Source organism: Desmodus rotundus, chromosome 4, assembly GCF_022682495.2.
Source record: "Desmodus rotundus isolate HL8 chromosome 4, HLdesRot8A.1, whole genome shotgun sequence".
Lineage (NCBI taxonomy): Eukaryota > Metazoa > Chordata > Mammalia > Chiroptera > Phyllostomidae > Desmodus > Desmodus rotundus.
Window position 1 is genome coordinate 64,956,417 of NC_071390.1, and position 13,772 is coordinate 64,970,188.

Sequence of the window (13,772 nt, forward strand, 5' to 3'; positions counted from 1 at the left end):
TTTTTTTATGTTTGCTATTTCTTTGTTGAAGTTCTCACTAAGTTCCTTGAGCACCCTTCTAACCATTGTTTTGAATTCTGTATCTGGTATTAGATTGCTCGCCTCCATTTAATTTAGCTATTATTCTGGGTATTTCTTCTGTTTTTCTGTTTAGGACATGATTTCTTTATCTCCCCATTTTGGCTGCCTCTGTATTTGTTTCTGTGTGTTAGGTAGATCTGCTGTTCCTCTCAGTCTTGGTATGATGGCCTTGTGTAGTAGGTGTCTTATGGGGCTCAATGGTATAGTCTCCCTGATCACCTGAGCTAGGTGCTCCAGGAATGTCCCTTATCTGGGTTTTGTGGGCCCTTGAGTCTTAATTGCTGTTGGCCCATTTGTAAGTGTGTTTGCTTCTCTTGCTGGATTGACTCTGAGTACAGTGTATGAGCTGCTGTGTGTGAGTTGACTCCAAAAGCTGAATTTGCCCCAACAGGGACTGGTGTCTGGTGAGATCTTCCTTTGTGTGTGCTACTTGTGGAGCTAATCAGGTCATGTTCTGATGTGTTCTGAATCACTGGCTGTGTTGTTTCTGGGGCAACTTGAGAGGGGAATCCAGTGCTAGTCCATGTCAGCTGCTGCCTGTGACCAGCCTGAACTATGTGTTTGGAGCTACAAAGTGATCCAAATTTCGTGGTTGCTTCTGCTGAGCATCAATGTATGTGGGAGGGGCCTAGCTGTGCCCCAAGGCCAGTTTCCACCAGCACTGAGCCTGGGGGAAAGTTAGCAAAAGGCCCAAGGCTCCCAGACCTCTGCCCTCATCTGTTAGCTGCCTGTTAGGCTTAGTAACTGAAAGCTTCTGGCAGTATGTGTGTTGTGTGAGTGAGTCACCAGGTAGCAGTGAGTGGTGTTCACCAGATTGATGCAGCTTCAAACATGGTGCCAGTACTGGGTTTGAGGCCACTCCACCACAGTCTCAGGGTATACAAAGGTCAGCTGCCACTTGCTAGTGCCTTTTGACCTTTGTGGTAGGGCAAAATCTCAGTGATTCATTTGGGTAGTGATTTTCAACAAGTGTGCCATGACATACTGATGTACCACAAGAATTTTTAAGGAACTGGGGGTGCAGCAGAGAAGATATCGCCCTCCCAGATGGAAGGTTGGTGCAGGCCCACGAGATGGTATTATCAGTGGTGAGGCCTGGGCAGGGGCCTGCGTGGGAAGCCTGTGTGTAGCTGGGACTATGGAGGGCAGGGTGGCTGCTTTAAGACTGCAGTGGTGGTGCTGCAAGATGGTGCTGCTGCAGGTGTTCACCAAGGACACCTACGCCAGGAGTTATGTCCTGACCATGTTTGAGGACTACACCGAGAGCTTTGACATAGATAAGCACCACATTGAGCTCAACATGTGGGGTGTTTTAGGTCTTTCTTACTATGATAATGTTGGCCTCTGGCCTACATTGATACAGACGCTGTGCTCATCTGCTTCAACATTAGCCCACCAGAAACACTAGACAGTGTCCTTAAGTAGCAAGGGGAGACTCAGGAGTTTTGCCCCAGTGACTAAGTTGTGCTGGTTGGCTGTAAATTGGACATGCTGAATGAACTGGCCACACTGAGGGAGCTGTCCAAGTAGTGGCTTATCTCTTTTACAAATGAGCAGAGCACTATGCTGGCCAAGCAGGTGGGGACCATGTCCTATGTGGAGTGCTCCTCCACATCCTCTGAGTGGTCCTCTGATCGCAGTGTCAGTGATGTCTTTCATGCGGCCCCAGTGACATCCCTTGGCCATGGCCACAGGTACCTGTCCTGTGCTGACTCACACAGGGACTACAGTGAGTACATTTACTCCGCTGGCAGGATGGCCAGACGGGGAGAATGGGAATGAAGACAAAATACGCAAAGACTGAGCCAAGAGTTGCAACCTTATGTGAGGAGTTGGGGAGGGGCAGAGTGTCAGAAGGGGTTGTGAAGGGTACAATTGTTCCCCGGTCTGTACCCTGCCGTCCTGACCTCCTGACTCTGGCTGGGACTTCAGGATAGGCTTAATGAGCAGGTCTCCTAGGCAAGGGACCTGGAGGCACAGGGTCTCACCATTCCGTACATCTTCATCGCCTTTTTCTCCACAGGAAGTTCAGGGAACTAGCAGGACAGACATCTGGGCCAGGTGCTGGGATAGGGCAGGAAGGTTGGGGAAGGTGGCATCAATCAGTGACCTTGGTTTAGTGTCCTGCCCCTAGACCCTATACCCTGGTTGTGGCTTCCTTCCCTAATGAAAGTGACCACTCTATATCCTTTCCTTTTCCTCTCTTCTCACTTCTACAGCTGTTCTCACTCATCCTAACCTCCAGGAAACATGTACTAAATTAAAAGGCAAGTTGAGAAGCCCTCCCCCCATATATCCACCAGTCCTAGCTCCTCCCTCTCTTCCCCCAACAGTCTCCAAATAAAGCTCATGGAAAAAAATTTTTTTTTTTCAATGCAATACCTGACTATTTAGTCAAGGGCACTGATCTCTTTTCCCTTAGATTGTCAAATAAAAAAATTACTACAGTCAACACAACTATAGCTGTCTGGTGTAAATGAATCAAAATTATACCTTTTTCTTGTTGAATCAACAAAAATTATAAAGTATTTTTTGGTGTGCCACAGAATTATAGTAATTGGTTTATGTGTGCCATGAGATGAAAAAATGTTGAAAATCGCTGTGTTAGGGTGAGGCCAGCACTGTTCATCAGGACCAAATAGCCTAAGATTTGGCCATGTGAGTGGAGGGTTCTGCATAGGAATGGTGGCAGTCATGCAAGGGGAAAATGGCCCTGCCCAAGAGCCACACACTAAGTTTTTCCCAAAGTCTGCTCATACCTCCTGGAGTGTCTTCTGCTGGGTGGGAGGAGGTGGCACACTATGTTGGCCACAGCCCACTGAATATTTCAGACTTAGCAGGGTGGGTCAGGAGGAGTTGGGAGGGTAGGTTGGAACTTGTGGTTCTTTCCTGGTGGGGCTAGTGGATCTCTCTCTGTGGAGTGGGGCCATCTGGTGCCACTGCTCTGGCTTGTGTGTGTGTGTGTTGGGGGGGGGGTCACCACTGGAGGCACCTCCTGCTAGTGAGGCTCACTGTGGGAGGAGGGGAAACATCCTTTGAGACACAGTAACACAAGTCCAGTTCTGATCTTCCCAGAGTTTGTCTTCAAGATTCCGCACCCCCCCCCCAAGAAAGTCTACACCCCAGGCATAGGCAGCAGATCCCTCTGCAGGGTATGAGCTTGGATGGACGGGGTGACAGGGGCCCTGGAGGGTATGGCCTGTGCTGTCACCCCAGGTTGACACAGTATACTTGACCCAGGAAAAATGGCGTCTGTGGGTGGTGTGTGAGACACTCAGCACAGGGACCCTGGTGGATGTCCCTTCAGTTCTCTTCCTGGAGCCACACAACCCAGTCGGTTTTTACAGGACTCCAGTTCACTTTGAGCTGCCCTCCCTTTACCAGAACCAAGGGTGAGTGGCTGTGAGCAAGATTTTGTGTGCTGGCCCTTTAAGAGGGCAAATGGGTTTCTAGCAGACTCTCCCTGGGGTCAGAATCTATGCTGATTTTCACAGCCAGATGTTATGTGGACACTTCTAGTTCTGTTGCTTCCAGCTGGTGACTCCTGTGTGGGGTTGAGACCTCACATTCCTCAGGGGAGACCTTTGCAATCCTTTGCCTGTGGATTCTTAGTTGCTGCTCATTGGAGTGGGGCCAGCCCTTTTTGCCCTTATTCCCAGTCTCGATGTGGCTGCTTCTGTAAATATTTGATTATAAGACTTTTGTTCAGCTAGTCTTCAATTGGTTATTCAGATTGATTGTTCCGTTTGATTGTTGACTATATTTTAGTTGTAATTCCAGTTCACACCTGGGAGGAGGTGATTGTAATTTCCACCTATTCCACCGCCATCTTCTTCCTCTCTAATTTTTCATTACATAGAGTCTTAACGTGAGCATTTTTCTGGGTATTTTGATCTATCTTTATGATTTCTTGTATATTTATGTATTTTATAATTAAATGGAGTACCAATATAGATCAACTCTTTTAATGGTGATTTTAATAGTTTATATTACATTTGCTTTTGGTACATTTTTATGTTAGTATCAAGTTATAAATATCTACTGACAAAGTACTCATTTTAGATTTTTCATTTTTTTCAGAAACCATGAGTAGAGGATCTGAAGTCCACATTTTTTGGGGTGCTCCAATTGGCCCATTGAAAATGACAGTATCACAGGAACCAACTTCTTTTATGTCCACTGCTGACCCCTGGAAAAAAATTCAGCTTTTATACAATCAACATTCTTTATATTTGAAGTATGAAAAATGCAAGAACGAAAATCTTGAAGATTTTCAAGCCCTAGAAACTGCTGGCCCTCCAGATCTTCCTAATGGTCATTTCTCAGCAAACTTGATGAATAGATCTGTTCATGTAAAAGATGACTTTGTACATTGTGTTTCTGAAACACAGACTCTAAAATTCCAGAACAGTCATCCCTTAGGGATGAGTGATAAAACTAACTCTGATGTCCAAATACGTGCATGTAGGGGCAGAGTGCAGCATTTAACTGAAGAAGAAAAGTATCAAAAGCTTTTCAGTGAAAATAAGAAAATCACAGTTGAGCAGCATAAAGATCAATTAAATATATGTGGTCAAAATATCAAAAAAAATTTCTTTCAGTTAGACCATAAGTGTGCAGCTATATTGGATTTGGTCTGTAGTACTGAACAGATTAATATAGGGCCAGGAGCTACTGAAACAACATGTATACCAACAGAACATCATGAAATACAAAACCAATGTCTGGAAAAGAATTCCTCTAACACAGTAGATAAGCCAAGGTCTGAAGGAGGAGTTAGGAAGGCCTCAGACCTTAAAGTATCTACTGATACTGAATTTCTCAGTATAATGACCTCCAGCCAACTAGCTTTTTTAGCTCAAAGGAAGTATAAAGGGGGTAATTCTATAAATAAAGGGATGTTAAACATGGAGATTGGATCAGAAACAAGTCTTGGGGAAATAAAAATCGAAGATAATTTGATTCAGCCTGATGATGCTTTTGTAGAAAGATATGAAAGTAGACAAAACCAAGCATATTCCCTTGAAGTTTTTAGTCCTGTTTTTCCTGAAACAAGGAGTAGTCACATTCACATAAACTCTGATAAAGGCCTTGAAGGAAATATGAGCTCTCAAGACCTTTTCAATTTTGAAGATAAACTGCCATCAAATGAGATATGTATTGAGTCATGTAGCTCAGGAATACTGTGCTCCCAAATAAATGCCTTCCATAAAACTTCTGTTAAAAGAAATTGGATCTCTGAGAATAAACTGGGACATCTTAAAGTCCTCCAAGTTTCTAAAAAAATTAAATTGGTTTCTAATGCAGGAGATCCTACTACAACAAGAGACCAGAGGAGTGTGTCTGAATTTAAGGGAATTAAAAAAACCTCATTAATAAAAAATTGTAATTCTAAAAGTCAGAAGTATAATTGTTTAGTCATGGTGTTATCTCCATGTCATGTGAAAGAAATAAATATAAAATCTGGACCAAATTCTGGCTCTAAAGTGCCTTTAGCAACAATTGTGATAATTGACCAATCAGAAATTAAAAAGAAAGTTTTTCTGTGGAGGACTGCGGCATTTTGGGCACTTACACTGTTTCTTGGAGATATAATTTTACTTACAGGTAAGGTCATTGTGGTATAGTGGTAATTTAGTTTATAAAACTGTAAGCTTTCCCCCCTCCTACTTGAGGACTTTTTCTTTCCCATTTGGCTCTCTAAGCTCCAGTATGACTGGCTGCTTTATAACATCCGTAATGGCCTCTTCACCATTGCCTAGTATTCTGTGCATTGCCACTTCTGGGCCTGTGTTCCAGCCTTCTTAGTTCTGTCCCTCCTTTCCACTCGCCTTCTCACTGAGAAGCCTTCCCTGGTTGCTCCTCCTACTTATTTATTATATTAGTGTTTAGGTCATATCATCAGGCTCTTTCTTTGTTTTCTTATGGTTTTGTTTATTTATGTCTTATTTTTGGCCCTTTTCTCTAACTATATTAGCAGTTTTATGATGAAAGGACAACGTTTCTGCTACTTTACTTAATCCCTAGTAATGCCGTGCATATTATGTTCTTATTCAGGGAACAGATAGAGAATATCTATTGCATTTTTAAATTACTGAAATTATATTAATCACATTTGGAAATATGGAAAGGGAAACTCCTGATACATCATACCAACTTCATATAACCACCATTAGAGTTTTGAAGTGTTACCAGTTATCTTCTGAAAATTTGTGTACATACATATATAAAAGCTCATATTTATTGGGAATTTACTGTGTGTCAAGCCCTATTTTAGACTTTACATGTATATCAATCAACTCTTTACAACTATGTGAGGAAGATACTGGTTATTATTCCCATTTTTTAGTTTGAGTAAACTGAAACCCAGAGAAGTAAAGTAATTTGTCCAATGTTGCACAACTAGGAAGTGAAAAAGCCAGGATTTCTTTCTTTCTTTCTTTTTTTAAATTCACAACACCTTTAATAGCATTACTAATTTTTCATTCAGGAAATGTCTGTTCCCCAGGCATCCATATATAATAATGCAGTAAGGGAGTTAATTTTTTTAATTTTAATTTTTTAATTATTTTATTGTTGTTCAATTACAGTTGTCTGCATTTTCTCCCCACCACTCCCCCCCTCCCCATCCAAACCCACCTCCCTCCCTTGCTTCCACCCTCCCCGTTGGTTTTGTCCATGTGTCCTCCATAGTAGTTCCTCAAAACCCTTCTCCCCACTGTCCCCTCTCCCCTCCCCTCTGGCTATTGTTAGATTGTTCTTAACTTCAATGTCTCTGGTTATATTTTGTTTGCTTTTTTCTTTTGTTGATTATGTTCCAGTTAAAGGTGAGATCATATGGTATTTGTCCCTCACCACCTGGCTTATTTCACTTAGCATAATGCTCTCTAGTTCCATCCATGCTGTTGCAAAGGGTATGAGCTCCTTCTTCCTCTCTGCTGCGTAGAATTCCATTGTGTAAATGTACCATAGTTTTTTGATCCACTCATTTGCTGATGGGCACTTACTTAGGTTGCTTCCAGTACTTGGCTATTGTAAATTGTGCTGCTGTGAACATTGGGGTGCATAGGTTCTTTTGGATTGGTGTTTCAGGGTTCTTAGGGTATAATCCCAGCAGCGGAATTGCTGGGTCAAAGGGCAGTTCCATTTTTAGTTTTCTGAGGAAATTCTATACTGTTTTCCACAGTGGCCGCACCAGTCTGCATTCCCACCAACAGTGCACTAGGGTTCCCTTTTCTCCGCATCCTCTCCAACATTTGTTTGTGGATTTGTTTATGTTGGCCACTCTGACTGGTGTGAGATGGTACCTCATTGTGGTTTTAATTTGCATCTCTCTGGTGGCTAGTGATGCTGAGCATCTTTTCATATGTCTCTGGGCCCTCTGTATGTCTTCCTTGGAGAAGTGTCTGTTCAAGTCCTTTGCCCATTTTTTTATTGGGTTGTTTGTCTTCCTGGAGTGGACTTGTGTGAGTACTCTATATATTTTGGAGAACAGACCCTTGTCTGAGGTATCATTGGCAAATCCGTTTTCCTATATTGTTGGTTCTCTTTTCATTTTAATGCTGTTTTCTTTAGCCCTGCAGAAGCTCTTTATTTTGATGAGGTCCCATTTGTTTATTCTTTCCTTTATGTCCCTTGCTTTAGGGGACATGTCTGTGCCATAGCAATCAGACAAGAGAAAGAAAGAAAGAAAGAAAGAAAGAAAGAAGACATCTAGATTGGAAAGGAGGAAATAAAACTGTCTTTGTTTGCAGATGACATAATAGTGTACATAGAAAATCCTATAGACTCTACCAAAAAACTCCTTGACCTAATAAATGAACTTGGCAAAACAGCTGGATACCAAGTCAATACTCAGAAATCAAAGGCATTCTTGTACACCAACAATGAAACATCAGAAACAGATGTCAGGAAAAAATCCCATTTGTTATAGCACAAGAAAAATAAAGTACCTAGGAATCAACCTAACCAAGGAGGTAAAAGACCTGTACTCAGAAAAGTACACAACACTGAAGAAAGAAATTAAGCAAGACACAAAGAAATGGAAGCATGTACCATGCTCATGGATTGGAAGAATTAACATCATCAAAATGGCCATAGTACCCAAAGCAATTTATAGATTCAATGCAACCCCTATTAAAGTACCTATGACATATTTCACAGATATAGAACAAACATTTCAGAAATTTATATGGGAGATAAACAACCCTGAATAGCTGCAGCAATTTCGAGAAAGAAGGACAAAGCAGGAGGGATCACAATACCTGATATCAAACTGTGTTACAAGGCCACTGTAATCAAAACAGCCTGGTACTGGCATAAAAACAGACACGTAGATCAATGGAACAGAACAGAGAGCCCAGAAATAAACCCAAGTCTCTAAGGTCAATTAGTATTTCACAAAGGGGGCAGGAGCATAAAATGGAGCAAAAATAACCTCTTCAACAAGTGTTGGGAGATCTAGACAGCTACATGCAAAAAATTGAAACTCGATCACCAACTTACATCATACACAAAAATAAACTCCAGGTGGATAAAAGACTTAAGTATAAGTTGTAACATCATAAAAGTCCTAGAGGAAAAAGCCAGGATTTCACCTAGACTGAAAAATCCATACCATTAGTATATAGTTGTAATCCTAAAGACCATATAGTTTCTTATCCTGCTTTTTTACCTGACATAAGAAATTCAGTATTTTGTTACATTTCCTTTTTAACATTTTGTTTTAGAGATACATCAATTTGTTCTTCCCCTTATTGATGCATTTATCGGTTGATTCTTGTATGTGCCTTGACCAGGGATTGAACCCACACCCTTGGTATATTGGTATGACGCTCTGACCACCTGAGCTACCCGGCCAGGGCATTGTTGCAGTTCTTTATTGACTTAAAATCAGTACACAGTATAGTAGAGCAGAGATACCAGTCATTTTAAGGATGAATCTCAGACTGGGAGGAAATTGATTAAGCTTAATAACACCTCTAAGGAAAGAATGTGATGGAAAAGAGGTAAAGGGTCAGCCTTAGAAACTTAGAAAAAGAAAAATCAAGACAATCATTAGTAGGTTCTACAAAGGTTTTGCTGGGGGAATGAGAACTTTAGTTAATATACCTTGGTAGTTGTGTAAGATTGTAAAGTGCTGTCTCTAATAAAGAGACCCTGGCAATGTCATCTTATTTACTGGCAACTCAATTCATTTAACTTCTTTTGCTCTGATTCAGTGCTCACTGAGGGGCCCTTTTGCTCATGATTTGGCTTCCCAGGTATAACACTGCCTACAAGGTGTATGATGTAAACAGTAGCAGTAGCAGGGCTGTGGGCGGATTCAAAAAGCAGAGTCAAAAGTAGAGGGTTGGAGTAGGCCTGTTTGGGTTCATCCTAAGTGAAGTAAGCCAGATGGTGAAAGACAAATACCATATGATCTCACCTATAAGTGGAATCTAATCAACAAAACAAATAAGCAAGCAAAATATAACCAGAGATATTGAAATAAAGAACAAACTGACATTAACAGAAGGGAGGGGGAAGAGGGATAATGGGGGAAAATAGGGGAAGGATCATCAAGGAACAGGTATAAAGGACATATGGACAAAGCCAAAGGGTGTAGGTTCCAGGGGGGGTAGGGAATGGAGACAACTGTACTTGAATAACAATAAAAAATGTAATTTTTTTAAAAGTAGAGGGCTGATAACAAAGGTGGGGAGAGGTAGAAGTTCAGGATGACCTCACCTTTTAATTTACCTGGCTAGGGTTTAGCCATCCTGAGTTTGGGGAGCCAATAGAATACACAGTCAAGAATGTCCGTTAGCAATCTTGAGACCAGGTTGCCTGCTATCTTGTTTACCCACCCTTCCTCCCGTCCCCCCCCCCCCCCCCCCCGCATCCCCCTGCCCCGCCCCTGGCAAAAAGAATCTCCATTAGGCAGTTGTAGATAAATGGGTAAAAGGGTTTGAAACTGAGAAGGTCTGGAATTAAATCATGTAACATATTTGAACTTTAGTTGCCTGGCATGTGGGAAGCATGCATATTTGTTATAATTGGTAAGTTAACCACAGTATGAAGGAATTTATGGCATGATCAGAACTTTTTTCCCCTTTCTAGATGTTATTGTTCATGAAGGTCATTGGATTGGTGAGACAATACTACAATCAACATTTACCAGTCAATTATTAAATCTTGGGAGTTATTCATCTGTCCAGCCTGAAGAATGTAAGGCACATTTTACATATAATAAGTATTTAAAGTATATACACACATATTTAAAAAGTAGAGTTAGAATGGTAATTTTATAAAATGTTTTCTGTCTAAGTTTGCTGGAGAGTATGGCTTTATTTTGTTTAGTAAGAATGAAATAGAATTTATAAAAACAAACTTGTACATTGTAAATCATATATATTTAAAGAAATATATTTCTTTATGTTTCATTTTCTCAGAGAGTCAATATAGTGGTGGTTCTTAACCTTTTAGGGAGTTGTAGACCTCTTTGAGATGCTAAGGGCCATTTCTCCAGAAAAATGGACTTAATCAGATAGAAATAAAATTTTGCATGGACCTACAAAGTTCTGTAGAATTTCTGAGTCTCTGATTAAGAAACCTTTAGGTAATGAAAAAAGCATGGGTCATAGTCACATAGTTAGGGTTTGAATCCTTGTTCTTCCACCTACCACTCCTAACATCTATTCTTTTCTGACATCCATTTTTACTTCTTTAAAACAAGCTATTGAATGAAGAAACCAGCAGCTATCTTTTTCTCCAAGAAATTAAAAAAAAAAAAAAAGAAAAGAAAAGAAAGTAAGGTAGACAGTATAAACTGGTAGTTATAGTCTCTGGATCAGACAGACCAAATTTGAATCCTGGTCCTAGAACTTCTAAAGTTTGTGTTTTTAGGCAAGTTACTTGACCTCATTATACCCCTTCATCCTCATTGGTGAAGGAAATAAAAATACATACATAACTTATAGGGTTGTTTGTGAAGATTAAATGAAAGAATGAATATAAGGTGTTGAACCTGCATATAATATAATAACAGTATAGTAATATTAGTAGGAGAAGTAATAAGCAAAATACAATTTATAAAGTACTGAAATAGTGTCAGGAAAATAGTTATCAGTATGTACAAGATTATATGAGAGATTAATTAGAAAACAAGAAGATAAAGTATGGAATTCCAACTGCTAAACAATCAGAATTATCAAAGAAAGGCAGAGTAAACAAAATAGAATGATAACAACTAGAGCAACAACAATGGTGTTTGGAAAGGGCAGTGTTCCCCTGTACCCTAGGGAACTTAACAGAAAGTCAGCACTGACATATTCTCATAAAATAACTAAAATTGAGTTCTTCATCTACACAGTATACTTGTATTAACTGTTCCCATTGAGGCACTGTGTACTGGGGATACAATTGCGAACAACATATACCTGGTGTCTGCCTTTGTGGAGCTCAAGTAACTGTGTGGAAGACAGACATGTATATAAAGTATTTGCAGGTGATAATGAATGCTATTAGGGTAGATAACTAAGGGCCAAAATGATAGAATACTATGGTTGTGGTTGTGAAGGGCTGGTCATGGAGTGGATTCAAAGTTACTAATTTATGATAGTTCAAGTTGAGAGATAATAGGAGGCTAGTGTAGATCATGAGAAATGGATGGATTTCAGATATAGCTGTGAATAGAATTAACAGGATTTTCTGATGGTGTGGATTTGGAGATGAAGGAAGAACAGCAATCTACTACTACTAGGTTTCTGGTTTTAGTAACTAGGTAGCCTTTATTAGGAAAGACTGAGAGGTAATAGGCTCATGGGGAAAAATAAGGGTTCTGTCTTAGGCATATTAAGTTTTAGATATCTCTGAGGCATTCAAGTGAAGATGTCATGTATAGATTGGAAATGAAGTCCAAAACTCAGAGGAAAAGTTTGAAATTAAGACATAAATTTTAGAATTATTAGCTCTGTTATTGGGATGCATTTTTTTTTATTATGAGAGTACATTTATTAAAACTGGGGACAGTGAAACAAAGGAAGGGCCTAGGGTAGAAGAAGCAACAGTAGAGAGCCTAGGTGGTGCTCTGCTTTGGCTCTCTAGAAATGTTAGAGGAAAAAAGTCAGCCATGCTGGGCTGTGTAGACTCACTGAGAAGTAAAAGCTACAGTGACAGAAGTGAGCCAAGGCAGGGCTCCTGTTAGCTCACTGAAAAGTTAGAGAAAAAGGGGTTTAGAGACAGGTTCAGGGGGTAATCCTAGGATGAGTTGCCACTGCCTGGTGCTCCCATGGTTGCAAGTCTCATGGGGACCCTTAAATTTAGGAGAGAAAAATAAAGATGCATGCCTGCGAGGGAATAAAGGCATAGGTGTGTTCCAGAGAGAGCCCACATTAATGGGATTTATAATATGAAATATATACTTATTTGGTCTTTGTCCCCATTTCCAGCACAGAGCTTCTAAAAGTCTTGGAATTTTTTAAGTGATTAGAGTAATAAAGGTGTCTTGATATTCATAACGAATCCCATTCAACCACACCTGAGTTAATATTAATGAGGTGACACTTAGAAAACACTTAAGGATGGGGGATGGTTGGCAGGTGAACCAACAATGTGATTACAAGGTTGGAAATTTCAGTACCCCTCCTTGCAGGAGAGAAGGGCTGGAGATTGAATTAATCTCCAGTTAATGAAACCTCCATTAAAAATCCAAAAGAGCCGAGTTTGGAGAGCTCCCAGGTTGTTGAACATGTGGAGATTCAGGAGAGTGTAGTGACCAGGGAGGATATGGAAGCATTGCCCCTTCTCACATATCTTACCCTATGTATCTTTTCCATCTAAGTGTTCATATATATGCTTTATAATGTCTTTTATAACAAACTGGTAAGTGTAAGTAAATGTTTCTCTGAGTTTTGTCACTTAGGTGACAAAACTAAGTCACATGGTGACAGTCTGGACGTATGATTGGTGACTGAAATGGAGTAAGGAGGGACTGTCTTGGGGAACTGATCCCTGAACTTCTGGGATCTGATGCTGTCTCTAGTTAGACAGTGTCAGATCTGAGTGAATTATTTGGTGGTGTGGAAAAAAATCCCCATAGGAATAGGTGTCAGAATTATATAGTAGCATAAAGATAATGGTCACTTATTTTATTATTTGAAAAAATTTTAATTTTGAAATAAGACTCACAAAGGATTACAAAAATAATACATAAAGTTTCAGGAGCCCTTCACCCAGCTTCCCCAGTGGTGACATCTTATATAACTTTAGTACAATATCAGTATCAGGAAAGTGATATTGCTATGATACTGTTAACTATCCTACAGACCTTATTATATATTCATATGCTCTGTGTGTGTGTGTGTGTGTGTGTGTAGTTCTGTGAGGTTTGATCCTATGTATAAATTTGTGTTAACACCACAAATTTATAAGAATACAGAACTGTTCCATCACCACAAAGGAACTTTTTTATGCTACCTCTTTAATAGTCATCACTGCCCCTGCTCCAATCCCCATTTGTCTTCTGACAACCACTGATTTGGTCCACATCTCAACTTTGTCATTTTGAGAGTGTTATATAAATAGAGTCATGTTAATGCTTTGTAAGTGAAATCATGTTATCTAAATGTAATCTTTTGAAGTTGCCTTATTTTCACTAAACATAATGCCCTGAGATCCATCTAAATTGTTGCATATATCAATAATTATTT

At 40.1% G+C, this 13,772-nt stretch overlaps 1 protein-coding gene and 1 pseudogene across 2 annotated transcripts in view; both read left to right on the top strand.

The window, feature by feature from the left end:
- Positions 1-13,772, top strand: part of SHLD2 (shieldin complex subunit 2) — a 161,972-nt gene that overhangs the window by 93,054 nt on the left and 55,146 nt on the right. For both annotated transcript variants that reach the window (XM_053922075.2, XM_053922072.2), the window contains exons 2-3: positions 4,162-5,688; positions 10,183-10,290. In XM_053922075.2, the coding sequence (XP_053778050.1) occupies positions 4,167-5,688; positions 10,183-10,290 (1,630 nt within the window). In that variant the 5' untranslated portion in view covers positions 4,162-4,166. The remainder of the gene's footprint in view (positions 1-4,161; positions 5,689-10,182; positions 10,291-13,772) is intronic.
- Positions 1,183-1,909, top strand: LOC112305387 (rho-related GTP-binding protein RhoN pseudogene; annotated as a pseudogene).